Source organism: Pollachius pollachius (genome assembly GCF_949987615.1).
Source record: "Pollachius pollachius genome assembly, chromosome: 8".
NCBI classification, from domain to species: domain Eukaryota; kingdom Metazoa; phylum Chordata; class Actinopteri; order Gadiformes; family Gadidae; genus Pollachius; species Pollachius pollachius.
Genome location: NC_136941.1, coordinates 9,719,363 through 9,731,848, shown reverse-complemented (window position 1 = coordinate 9,731,848; position 12,486 = coordinate 9,719,363). Strand labels below are relative to the sequence as shown.

The following is a 12,486-nucleotide window of genomic DNA, read 5'->3' as shown; positions in this document are numbered from 1 at the left end:
TTTTATGAACATTTTGAAAGATGGCTAAACGCCCGGGGAGGGAGGGAGGGAGGGATTCATGTAAATAGTTATTTTTTATTATTTGTACATAGTTATTGTAATTTTACTTATTCTTCTTTATTTGTGCATAGTTATTTATAGTCTTTTTGCTATTTCAGTTTTGGTCTTTTAAACCATTGCAGTTTGCACTTTTTAAGTAAAAATAATTGCCAAAACACTTTGGCTTATTCTTTTGTCATTTTCTTTGGTCAAAATTGCATAGGCGGAATAGCTAAAAATTTGATTTTTGTGTGATTATGCAAGTCTCATTACATATCAGAACATCTGGTATGCTACCTAAATGGTTCACAAGAAAGCCCAGAGGGTAACCTTTCATTTGAGACCAAGATTATGCTTCTATATGTTTGGGTTCATGTGTAGTACCTTTTGTACAGTGCATACTTGCATACTTGTACAGTATGCATTTTGGGTAGCCAAAGGTCTTTTTTGGGGTCTCCAAAAGGACCCTGACCAAAACGAATGGACATATCATTACATAAAAGGAGCTGGAGACTTCATCTTTTATGCTTTGTTGATCTGCTTTTACACACAGCATCACAAGACCTAGGGCTCAGTAGTGTTTCCAAGGGATATGGAGTTACCCAGGGTACTACAATCAGCTTGGCTTTAGAGGTGTGTGTAACCGGCTGGAAGGAAAAACAATATTGTAGCCTTCCCAGCACTGTGTCAGTACATGATACAATTATTCTGATAAAGTCATACAGTTCTACAGGTTCTCAGCTTTCCGAAGAGACCAAGCATGTGATTAGAGGTCATACTATAAAGAAGCAGTGCTCTCTAGATTAGGCACAGTGCAAAACCTAAAACATTGCCAAAAATGGCCTGAAGACTAAGTGGTTAAACAGATTGTACTAGGTTTATAACATATATCAAGGTTTCACCTGTTAAACTGTCATGTAGCCGCGCATAGTGTGAATGAAAATAGACCTGCCACAAAGAAATAGAGATGCTTGATTCCGCGGTCCAGCCTCAGTTGACTGTAGGCCGAGCTGGGTAAGGGTGAGAAGCTCTGCTGCTTTGATTCCACATTACGTCCTTGTTACGTCCATGTGTTTTGTATGTCATGTATTTTTGGCCATTATATACTGAGCCACCAAGCCACATCCTTTTAACCCTCTCTAAATGTCTGTTTGTTTGTGTTTTGTCACAGGCCATCGACAGTATCCACCAGGTGGGTCTGTACTGCCTGGCTCTGGTCCCAGCCAACACTCTCCCCAAGACGCCCCTGGGTGGCATCCACATCTGTGAGACCAAGCAGAACTTCCTGGATGGTAACCTGCACCCCTGCAACATCCTCTTGTGCCCCCACACCTGCGTCACCAACCTGCCTAAGCCACGCCAGAAACAGCCAGGTGAGGGCGCTGTTGTGTCACTGAGATGGAAAATATAAATGAACAATCATTTTCATTATCCAAAGGAGTTGGTCATCAAGAATTGTGTTTGTGGCTCTTGAGGAAACATGTATGTTGCACCCTTCAAACACAAGTGCTGTTCAGAGTGCTCTATATAGGCAGGAATCACCACAACTTGAGGTGGATTTAAAGGACAACCAATGAAATACTAAATATAATAATCACACAATCATTTAAGAGCAATGTATAGAACAACTACAAGATTATCATGATCAAATGTATACTTTATGAAATGTTGAGGCAGGCGTCAGGTGTTGTGCAATATGTGCTGCATAGAAACTAAAGCTTGTTGTCTGTGTCTCTCCTCGATGTAGTGGGCGTCGGTCCGGCCTCCATCATGGTGGGGAACCTGGTGGCGGGGAAGAGGATGGCCCAGGCTGTAGGCAGAGAGCTGGGCGTGGTCGAGGACCAGGATCTCATCAGAAAGGTACCGGCCTCACACAAAACATCAAGCCACGGAGTAGCTCACCCCCACAGAGTAGGGCTGACCGATACTAGGAACCGTTTTAGGGATCTGCATTTAGATACACTATCGTTACCGTGTTAAACAAGTAACTGGACTACCGTACGGTTTTTATTAATGGGATTTAAATCACACGGCATATAAATTTATTTTTTTGTACTGCAATGTCACAAAGTAGTGGATTCAACATCTGTAATTTGTATTGAAACCTCAATGCAAACACATCACCATGAATAAATTGTGATGTAAACTAAGAGGACCCAGCTAAAGACGGTGTCCGTCAGAAAGGATGGCTGCCGATATATCATCCTTTGACAATGATTCTGTGATTGTTCTGCCTGTGTTCTCCTTTTGGCCAATGTAGCTCAATATGTGGCCCATAGTGATGGTAAGGTTCTGGCTCGGCACCAGTCGCTGCTGCTTGTGCTGCTGCTGTCTATCTGATGTGTGTGTGTGTGTGTGTGTGTGGCCCCGGAGACAACTAATGGCCTGAAGCACACGGTGTTAAAGCTGAATGGGCTCCACCAGTTAGATATACAGTCAAATGGTTGGGTCAACCGTTTAACTTTATACAATGTATTGTATAAAGTTACATTTTCCATGCAAGACATGCAGTTGAACTGACGTTTTAATTAATATAAACTAGTTGGTAAATTCTGTTCATTAATACTTCATGATTTATTATCATAACCCACTCGCATCATCACTACAGCATAAAACATGGAAAAGGCCAATAGACAGCTGGACTATTGCCTCTTTTACAGATCTATAGAGGATTCCAGCAGTCATTATTAATTCAGAAGCCTAAGGGTCATTATGACTGGATTAGCATATCAGTGTTCCTGTTTTTACATGACATGTACTTAGCTGACGCATTCATCCAAAGTGACTCACAATACGTGCACTCAACCATGTAGATACATCCCAGAAATTGCAAGAGTAGTGCTAGTAATGAAATCAATCAAATGAGCAAACCGCTTCAAGTGCTACATTTGGGCCTGTTTGTATGCAATTGTGCTTCGCTGCATCAGTTCAGCTCTGTTGTGCTGCTCCCATGTGGCCCCTGGTCAGGGCAGCCGGCCTGCATGGTGTCCTCTACTGTGGGTGTGGCCCCCGGAGTCCCTCTCTGTCTGAATAACCAGAGTGTGTGGATGGCACCAAGGTGCAGCTAGTGATCGCTCTGTGTGGATGTGCGTCACACATGTAGTGTTTGTTCTTATTTATATTATGTACTGTGCTGTAGTGTCACGTACGTGTACTACCTTTGGTTATAAACACTGTCTTGTAGTACTGTTTGACTATTGTCCTGTCAATCCTTTTTCTGGCTAGTGTTGACTATGCGCTTCTTGTGTGATTTCCCACTGGAAGTCGGCCATGTAATGGAATATTCTTAAAGGTGGATGAAACCAATGATTTTTCATTATGAAACCCTTGCAATGTTGTCACCACAGCAATCTTATTGTTGAAAAAAAGACTGAAACGGAATAATAGGAAAGATGATCTTCAGACACTTTTAAATGGGATAAAAAAGAAAACTCCATATAATTGAGTCCTTTAAATTCATTGGATCACTTTATAGCATTGTGCATTTTCTTCTCATCATATCTAAAAGGACCTTTCCACTCATCTCAGCCACCTTCGAGTCATATGAAATAAATATACCATAGAATCATATTCATTATGTTTCATCCTCCTTTAACTTACTGGACTAAACATTCATCCCCTAACCGGTCATTAACGGACTCTGACTGCCCTGATTGGTGGATGTTGTGCATGGAGTCTGATTGGTTCTCCTGGTGTTCCGCTCAGCACCAGTTCCTGTCTGAAGCCCTCCAGTGGAGAGCCCAGACCGACCCGGATCATGTCCTCTATGTGCTGCTAAATGCCAAGGTAGAACACACACGACACACACAGATACACATGCACACTCACTTATATGTAATTAATTGATGTATTATTAGCTTTATTGGATATGTGCATTGTTTTTATATTTTCTGTTTGACATTTCCTCTTAACATTCTCCATTCGTCCTCTAGGGGGTAGCAGTGTGCACATCCACTTGTCTCCAGCTTCACAAGAGAGCAGAGAAGATCACCGCTGCCCTGATGGAGAGAGGAGGCCTTAACACAGGAGACAACGTGGTGCTGCTTTATCCCCCTGGTAATCTACACACACACACACACACACACACACACACACACACACACACACACACACACACACACACACACACACACACACACACACACACACACACACACACACACACACACACACACACACACAATATGTGCACACACACTCTGGTTCATTCATCTGTACTGCAATTAAATAATTAGCATAAGGCACTCATTTCCTTCCTGGTTCCTCTCTTCTCCTTTCTAGGCATTGACCTGATCGCTGCCTTCTATGGCTGTCTGTATGCGGGGGTGGTCCCGGTGACAGTGAGACCCCCCCACCCACAGAACCTGACTGCTACCCTCCCCACCGTCCGTATGATCATCGATGTAAGTGCACCTAGTCCTGTCCCAGCACGCGAACAAGAGGCCGACTAGAGTGCAAACCGTCCATCTATGTCAGTTATATCAGAACATGCACTCTTCTCTGACTCTCCCAATATGCAGAGCCACATAGCAGCCCAGTTCTCCATCTTGTTTCTTTCTGTGTTGTTCAGGCTGTATTTTAGTTGTTAGGGTAGAATTTTATCAGAATAGCATAGCAAATGGGATGAGATTGTGTTTTTCCTTTTCATTTAAATCAAGTTTTCTCTTCTTCTTGCACTATGTGAAGCATTTCACTGGATCTGAATGAGGTTAACCAAACGTAATGCTGTGACTCCCAGGTGAGCAAAGCAGCCTGCATCCTCACTACCCAGCCCCTCATGAGGATACTCAGGTCCAGGGAGGCCGCTGCCAGCGTCAACATCAAGACCTGGCCCACCATCATAGACACAGGTACGGCACCTGACTGAACCGTGTCCTATCCTGTAAGGTACCTGGCAGTTATATATAGTATATACTTCTGGGACTAGGTAAGACCAAAGGGTCCACAGCACATGTTCTTCGATTAGATTATTGTTGGTTCAATCAAAAGTAAAATAAAGGTTCTTCAACAGATTGCTGTTTGAAATATAGTAAGATAATAACAAGTCTGTAACGTCTTGACCTCCCTCCGTTCCCAGACGACCTCCCTCGAAAGCGTCCTCCCCAGATCTACAAGCCCCCCACAGCGGAGATGCTGGCCTACCTGGACTTCAGTGTGTCCACCACGGGCATGTTGACTGGCGTCAAGGTAACGACTAAATGATGCATGTTATACGTACAATGTAAAAATAGCTTTTACAAAAAACGATAATGTGTTATAGTTTAGTTCAATAGCTGTAGATTTGATAACGATAACATGAGTTTACAATTGTTTTTGAATGGCCGTATCCAAACGCCGGATAGATGAGCCCTTGGAATGCTCTTAGCTCATCAGCTGCCCGCTATGCTCTCTGTGTGTTTCCTCAGATGTCGCACGCGGCCGTCAGCACTCTCTGTCGCTCCATCAAGCTCCAGTGTGAGCTCTACTCCTCTCGCCAAATAGCAATCTGCCTGGACCCCTACTGCGGCCTGGGCTTTGTCCTGTGGTGTCTCTCCAGGTAACCAACACACACACAGGCACACACACAAGCCTTTTTCCATGACTGCTTCTATAGGTTTTAACTTGATTCAATTTGAGGGGAAATGGTTGGGTCAAATGTGAAATGGGGCAGAAAGGGGAGCTCTTGTATATTTCCATATGTACCGTGTCTTACTTCGGAGGCTCCTGAGAGGTGTGTTTTGTGGGCCCCCTTGAAATAAACTGTTGTTACGTCAACACATTTTCAATGTATTCATAAACCCCCGCCGTCCACACACAGCCGAGGTCAGACCACGCGTGCACACCACGCGTCCCCACAGGAGGGAATCCTCACCACCGGCTCTTTGCTCTCATCCCCCAGTGTTTACTCGGGCCACCAGTCCATCCTCATCCCCCCCCTGGAGCTGGAGAGCTCCCTGTCCGTGTGGCTGAGCACCCTCAGCCAGTACAAGATCAGAGACACCTTCTGCTCCTACTCCGTCATGGAGCTGTGCACCAAGGGCCTGGGAACCCAGACCGAGATGCTCAAGGTCAGCCTCGCACCACGATCGCTCTTCTTTGAAACACAGTGTCTATCACATGGCTAATAGGGCTGCGGTTTGAGCTCCTTGTTACATGGTTTCATGCAATTAGAAGTACCGAATGTTTTTTCCCACGCCGGAACAAAGAAGTCATATATACTGCATATATATATATATATGTATATATATACATACCCTATAATTATCTGTATTGTTATCACAATATAATGATATATAATGAATAACAATACTATACTTGTTGTATGTACATTGAATACATTGCCTAAAAACAAATCAAATCAAAACATGGTTTGACGTGTGTGTGTGTGTGTGTGTGTGTGTGTTTCCAGGCCCGGGGGCTGAACCTGTCGTGTGTGCGGAGCTGTGTGGTGATAGCGGAGGAGCGCCCTCGCCTGCTGCTGACCCAGTCCTTCTCCAAGCTCTTCAAAGACCTGGGCCTCTCTCCCCGTGCCGTCAGCACCGCCTTCGGCTCCAGGGTCAACCTGGCCCTCTGCATGCAGGTCTGCTGTCCCCAGCGCTGGTCTCTCTTTGCCTCTCTGCTTAGCTCTACTTCACTGTTTACGTCACTTTGTCTCTTGCTTTCAAGCTTTGTCCGTCTATATCTCTCTCACTGTCTCTTTGTCTGTCTATACCTCCATAAATGTCTCTTTGTCTGTCTCCATTTCTCTGTCTCTATCTCTATGACGGTCTATCTTTGTTGGTCTCTATCTATCCGTTTCTTTTTTTTTGTCTTTATCTCTCTCTCTTTGTCTGTCTCTATCTCTCCAACTGTCTCTGTTTTTGTCTCTTATCTCTAACTGTCTTTCTTTGTCGGTCTCTATCTCTCTAACTGTTTTTGTCCGTCTCTATCTCTCTAACTGTCTGTTTGTTTGTCTCTATCTCTAACTATATATCTTTGTCTGACTCTAGCCCTCACAATCAAACTCAAAAGAGCATCATCATCATGGAAAATGTATATTAACATTGACCAAATCGTGAAAACCAGGGGCAAAGCAACAAAGGACCTAGTGAAAATAATGAAACACTCAAAGAAGTCACCAAATGTATTAATGGTGGCAGTGTGTGTTTTGTTCTGTATCTCCATGAGCAGGGCACGGCTGGTCCAGACCCCTCCACTGTCTATGTGGACATGAAGTCTCTGCGGCACGACAGGTAAGACCCAGAGACCGGTAACTACCCAAACCCACCCCAGGGACCACCCCAGGGGAACCTGGGTAATCCAAATGAGAGCACATGGTTAACATGTTGTCTGTTTCAGGGTAAGGCTGGTGGAGAGAGGCGCGCCACAGAGTCTGCCTCTCATGGAGTCCGGCACTGTAAGTATAGAGTTAAAACAATATCAGAACAATATTGGAAATAGTTATTATTTGTTATCATAAAGTATTATCGAGGAGCCCTTTCAAAGGATTGGGGCTGTGTGGTCGTTTGCGTGATAACGTTATCACTTAAATATATAGACATAGATATAGATAGCTATTGAGTCCGTCTCGTGTATGAAAAGTGCTACATGAATAAAGTTGCCTTGCCTTGAACTAGTAAAGTGAAATGACTGCGTTCTGGTGGTCAGATCTTACCAGGGGTCCGGGTGATCATCGTGAACCCTGAGACCAGAGGGCCTCTTGGAGATTCCCACCTGGGGGAGGTGAGTGGGCAGACACACGCTGGCCAAACCTAGATTCCTTGTCATCATACGTTCCTGGGCTATCATTTTCCCATCCCTTCAATGTGTTAATCAAACTATGCAAAGACAATCGACCTAAAGGAATCACGGCGGGAACATTTGCCCTGTATTTTGAAACCACGAAAGCCCCATGTGAGCCCTGACCCGTGTGGTGGTGGCTGTGTGTGTAGGTCTGGGTGAGCAGCACTCACAGCGCCAGTGGCTACTACACCATCTACGGCGAGGAGAGCCTGCAGGCGGACCACTTCAACACCACGCTCAGCTTCGGGGAGCCCCAGACGCTGTGGGCCCGCACCGGCTACCTGGGCTTCGTCAAGAGGACGGAGCTGCTGGACTCCACTGGGGGTGAGGCGTCCCGCTCATGGCTCCCCGGTGCCCCCGGGAGCCATGAGCGGTTCCAATCGGTTCAATGTGTTTGTGTGTTTTGGGGGTCCAAGGTGACATATTGTACCACCAGGCGTGTCCACCTAGATGCATGACGGACAGATGAGCAGCGTTTGCTACGGTCCACTGGGTAGGCCGGTGGGCTGATCCATCCAGCACACATCTAGGTGGACACGCTCACTTGTGATGGTAGAAGAGGCTGGTTTTTCTTTAAGTAAATGCAGCCGTCAATGAGCCTTGTTTTAACGTACATTTTAAAATGGATGTTGTGGGCTACCAGTGGTGAATAAAACATGTTACACATATGAAATAGATAAATAGGAATAGGATACAAATGTAATGTTTTTACATTGGAAAATCATACAGGTATCACATATAATTAATAAGACGTGTATAACACGTCTTACATGCACGTCTTATTAATATGTGATATCTGTATGGAGATGAGCCAGATGTCTATTGAGCTAGCTTTCCTCATGCTTACCAGCTAGTCTAGCAGGTTGCCATGTTGTCAGCTGTTGTCTGTTTTGTACTTATTCTTTCTTAATAATAATTGTGTTATTGCTGCATGCGTGCTGCATGTATCTGTGTTCCGTGGTGGACGTGCATTAACCCTTGGACCTGGTGTCCCCCAGATCTCCACGACGCCCTGTTCGTGGTGGGCTCTCTGGACGAGACCCTGGAGCTGAGGGGGCTGAGGTATCACCCCATCGACATCGAGACCTCTGTGTCCCGGGCCCACCGCAGCATCGCCGAGAGGTCTGCCTGCTTCCCCCCCTCCCTTCCTCCTTTGCTTCACATCAAATAGATTTAAGGGAAAGACACGACTTGTCTTAAGGACACCGAAAGCAGATTTATATGCAGCTTAAAGGTTGAAGGCCGAAACATAAATGATCACATTAATCTGATCTTTCCTAAAGATCCGCTAGCTGCCCGCCTCATAAGCAGGCCGTCAAAAACCGTGTAGGCAGCCTATGCTCCGAGATTTTACACAAAAACAAATGGTACTACCAACCACTCAAAACCAAAATAAATAGTATTCCAACCGATCACCGACAAGGAGTGGGTGTTGTGGGGTTTTGCGCTGCGTTCATTGTAGTTTTTACTGGATGCACGAAACACGGAAGGGAGGGGCGAGTTGGCTCTGTTTGTTTGGGATCTCGCTTCAAATACCAACAGAACCTTTAAGTCTAAAGTGATGTCCTCCACAGCTTAACGTAAAAACAGAAAAAAAACAGCTCCGCAGAACACTTGTCGTCATCCACCCCGGCTCTTTTTAACCCCTTTCCCCCCCCCCCCCTCCCACAGCGCGGTGTTCACATGGACCAACCTGCTGGTGGTGGTGGCGGAGCTGAGCGGCTCGGAGCAGGAGGCCCTGGACCTGGTGCCGCTGGTCACCAACGTGGTGCTGGAGGAGCACCACCTCATCGTGGGCGTGGTGGTCATCGTGGACCCCGGCGTCATCCCCATCAACTCCCGGGGGGAGAAGCAGCGCATGCACCTGCGGGACTCCTTCCTGGCCGACCAGCTGGACCCCATCTACGTGGCCTACAACATGTGAGCCCCCCACCGGCCCCGCCCTCCGGTCACCCCCACCAGCCCAGACTGATGATCAGGGTGTTCGGATGGGGGGGGGCGGGGGGTATGGGGAGGGTGAAGGGGGGGGGAAGGTGGGAAACTGAGCTACAAGACACACATGGGAGAGGAACCAGGGTGGGAGAGGAGAGGGAGGGCGGGGGATGGCGGTGGTGAGTAGATTGTGCACAATTAGTTAGACGTGGGGATGTAAACTCGGACACTGAAGCACAGGACGGCACATGTGAGAGTGGGGGTGTTGGAGGGGCAGCACAGATTTAAGCACACCCCTCTCTCTCTCTCACTCTCTCTCCTTCTCGGCCTCTCTCTCGGTGACTATGCAGTAGATGACCCTGTCCGCTGCTGAGTTTTACTTTGGGTTCTAAGAAAAGAAAAAGAGTTCTTCCTCCTCTTTTGATAAGACATATCTTTCATAAACTGTAGGAAGGTGGCCTTCGCCCGATTCTCCGCCGCCACTGCTCCCCTCGATTTACTATTTTATACATTGGTCGTTCGTTATGATTTTAGCCGTTTCGATTTTTTGTTAACTAGACATTAATTAATTCCTCGTTCATTTCGGTCACTTTTTATCCCCCCCCCCGACTGAGCCTAGTCTGTCACCAGTGTCCCCCTGAGCCCCTTGCCCAGCTCCCCTCCAGGGAGGTCACCAGTGCAAGGACCTGGACCCCTTCCTCATGCACTTTACGTTGTCCCCATCCCGCCCATGTCCGGAGTCCCAAGGCTTCCCTGCATCGTCACCCACCCCCCCCCCCCCCAACACTTTTGGTGCTCTACAAAAAAAACACTCAAAACAATTCACGTCACAGTGTTGCAGTACCACCAGCAGACGCAGCTCGCCTGGACAAAGCCTTCATCCAAAAGAGTACAACGATACTTCATTTAAAGTACGGCAGTACTGCATTTAAGTACACACGCGCCTTTCCAGGACCTTCTGCCCGCAGCATGGATTTCATAAGAACTCGACAGCAACCCGCAAAATACTTCAACGAGGTGGAAGTCCATTAGTCCTGTGGTGTGTTATAAAGTACATCAGAATTAAGATTTGTTAGTGCGTGGGAAAAAGAAAAAAAAATAGAATCTACATCATGAATAAAATGCAAGCATTTTCTCTCTTGGATGTGGAGAATTGCAATACGTCGATAGCATAGTAAGAGTAGGAGTATTAATAATGCAATAGTTGTAAGAATAATTGTTATAGTACTAATCATTGGCTTAAGACACACTAACTCCAGCTATTAGATGTTTAATTGATTGTGTACCCACCCATTGTTAAGGGTATTAATGACTATTGGCAGCCATAAAGGTCAGTATGCAGGGCTAATTTTGAAACTACTGTTAACACATTTTAACACAAGAGTATAGTCATATACTCATCATGTTCAATGGTTAAGCAGTGCGTCTCGCAGTTAACCCCCCCCCCCCCCCCAATTAGCATCACAGCTGACCAGGAAGACGTTGGTTATTTGAAGGCAAGTCAGTGCCTTTTGTATCAGACCATCACGGCATGCATGGCGTTGAAGAAACACTGGTGTTCCTAACCCTTTTTCTTTAAATGGTGCAAAGACGAGAATGAGGACAGAACTTTGCCTTATTAAACCTGTGGAACTAAAAGAGATATTTCCGTTGGTCGAAGCTTTCACGTGTGGATTCCCCATGGAGGGCTCCATCATTTTGGCCCACCCGTTTCTTCCCTGCAGATTTTTTTAAGCAGGGTTGAATTTGTCTAAAATGATGTTCACATTTTGGCGTCACCATTGAAACCCATTGTCTATGAATGTCAATTACACTGAAACAACATACCCTGACCATAGGAAATCTACAGCAATCAAGGTCTGTCAGACAAAGATCAAATCCTCCTTCTGAAGGGGAAGGGCAGGTTGTTATTTAAGGAGGGCGAGAATGTTGTCTGTACCATAAGTTTGAGGTTGAAAACTGACTGGTTCTATTGTATGCATTACATTTTTGATGACTTGACCGTTCTCACACTTGACAGAATTATTGATGCATCGTCATTTTCACAGTAGGACGTTACAGGAGTGAAAATTAAATATAATTGGCAATTAGTGCAAATGCACTTTCCCTAATTCATAATACATTGTGTGAGTGTCAGAGAGGGAGACTATTTGTTCAGTTACAGTGCACATTAAGTTTAAATATATAATTTTTTATGCCGCAAACTTTTGAAACCATTCATTACAAAAGGTATTTTCCTTTTTATTATGTTCCTTCATGTCGCCCCCACTGTAGTTTTACTCGTAACTCTTCCATCTAAATTGGAACTTAATATATTCTGTGAGTTTCAGCAATTATTCTTCACGATTCTTTCTAAGAACCTGCACATTTACAAAAGATTGTAACACAGAAGTAGTTTAACTACTTCACTGGCAGACATTGAAATGTCTGCAAGCTAGTCTTTTGAACAAAGTTGGTTAATTCATAAATAACTGTAATTAAAGCCTTTATAGCAACAGGTGTTATGTTTTTTTATGTTATTTTGTTTGTCGCTATTGTTTTACTTCATCACGTTTGAATAAAGTTTTATAATTTCAAAACGGCCTAGAAGCCTTTTTCATGGACTATGGTGCTATATATAGAGAATGGTTAGGCCGGGGTCGGAAAACAATTTTAAACATTTATCACTTTTTCAGTGAGCTCAAATGAGCGTAATATCAGTGGGGTTTTTCTTCACTTTTTTACCTTTTGCACTCTACCACAATTATTGCTACA

General features: G+C 45.2%; 1 protein-coding gene across 5 annotated transcripts in view; it reads left to right on the top strand.

Moving 5' to 3' along the window:
- Positions 1-9,777, top strand: part of dip2ba (disco-interacting protein 2 homolog Ba) — a 40,247-nt gene extending 30,470 nt beyond the window's left edge. For 3 of the 5 annotated variants that reach the window (XM_079741981.1, XM_079741978.1, XM_079741977.1), the window contains 17 exons: positions 1,211-1,412; positions 1,787-1,899; positions 2,300-2,323; positions 3,745-3,825; positions 3,972-4,095; positions 4,321-4,442; positions 4,778-4,889; positions 5,117-5,226; positions 5,445-5,575; positions 5,918-6,086; positions 6,428-6,598; positions 7,189-7,250; positions 7,357-7,414; positions 7,666-7,740; positions 7,950-8,124; positions 8,799-8,922; positions 9,472-9,777. In XM_079741981.1, coding sequence (XP_079598107.1) covers positions 1,211-1,412; positions 1,787-1,899; positions 2,300-2,323; positions 3,745-3,825; positions 3,972-4,095; positions 4,321-4,442; positions 4,778-4,889; positions 5,117-5,226; positions 5,445-5,575; positions 5,918-6,086; positions 6,428-6,598; positions 7,189-7,250; positions 7,357-7,414; positions 7,666-7,740; positions 7,950-8,124; positions 8,799-8,922; positions 9,472-9,724 — 2,106 coding nt within the window. In that variant the 3' untranslated portion in view covers positions 9,725-9,777. The remainder of the gene's footprint in view (positions 1-1,210; positions 1,413-1,786; positions 1,900-2,299; positions 2,324-3,744; positions 3,826-3,971; positions 4,096-4,320; positions 4,443-4,777; positions 4,890-5,116; positions 5,227-5,444; positions 5,576-5,917; positions 6,087-6,427; positions 6,599-7,188; positions 7,251-7,356; positions 7,415-7,665; positions 7,741-7,949; positions 8,125-8,798; positions 8,923-9,471) is intronic. The other 2 variants (XM_079741980.1, XM_079741979.1) reach the window with 1 other exon arrangement.
- The last annotated feature ends 2,709 nt before the right edge of the window (positions 9,778-12,486 follow it).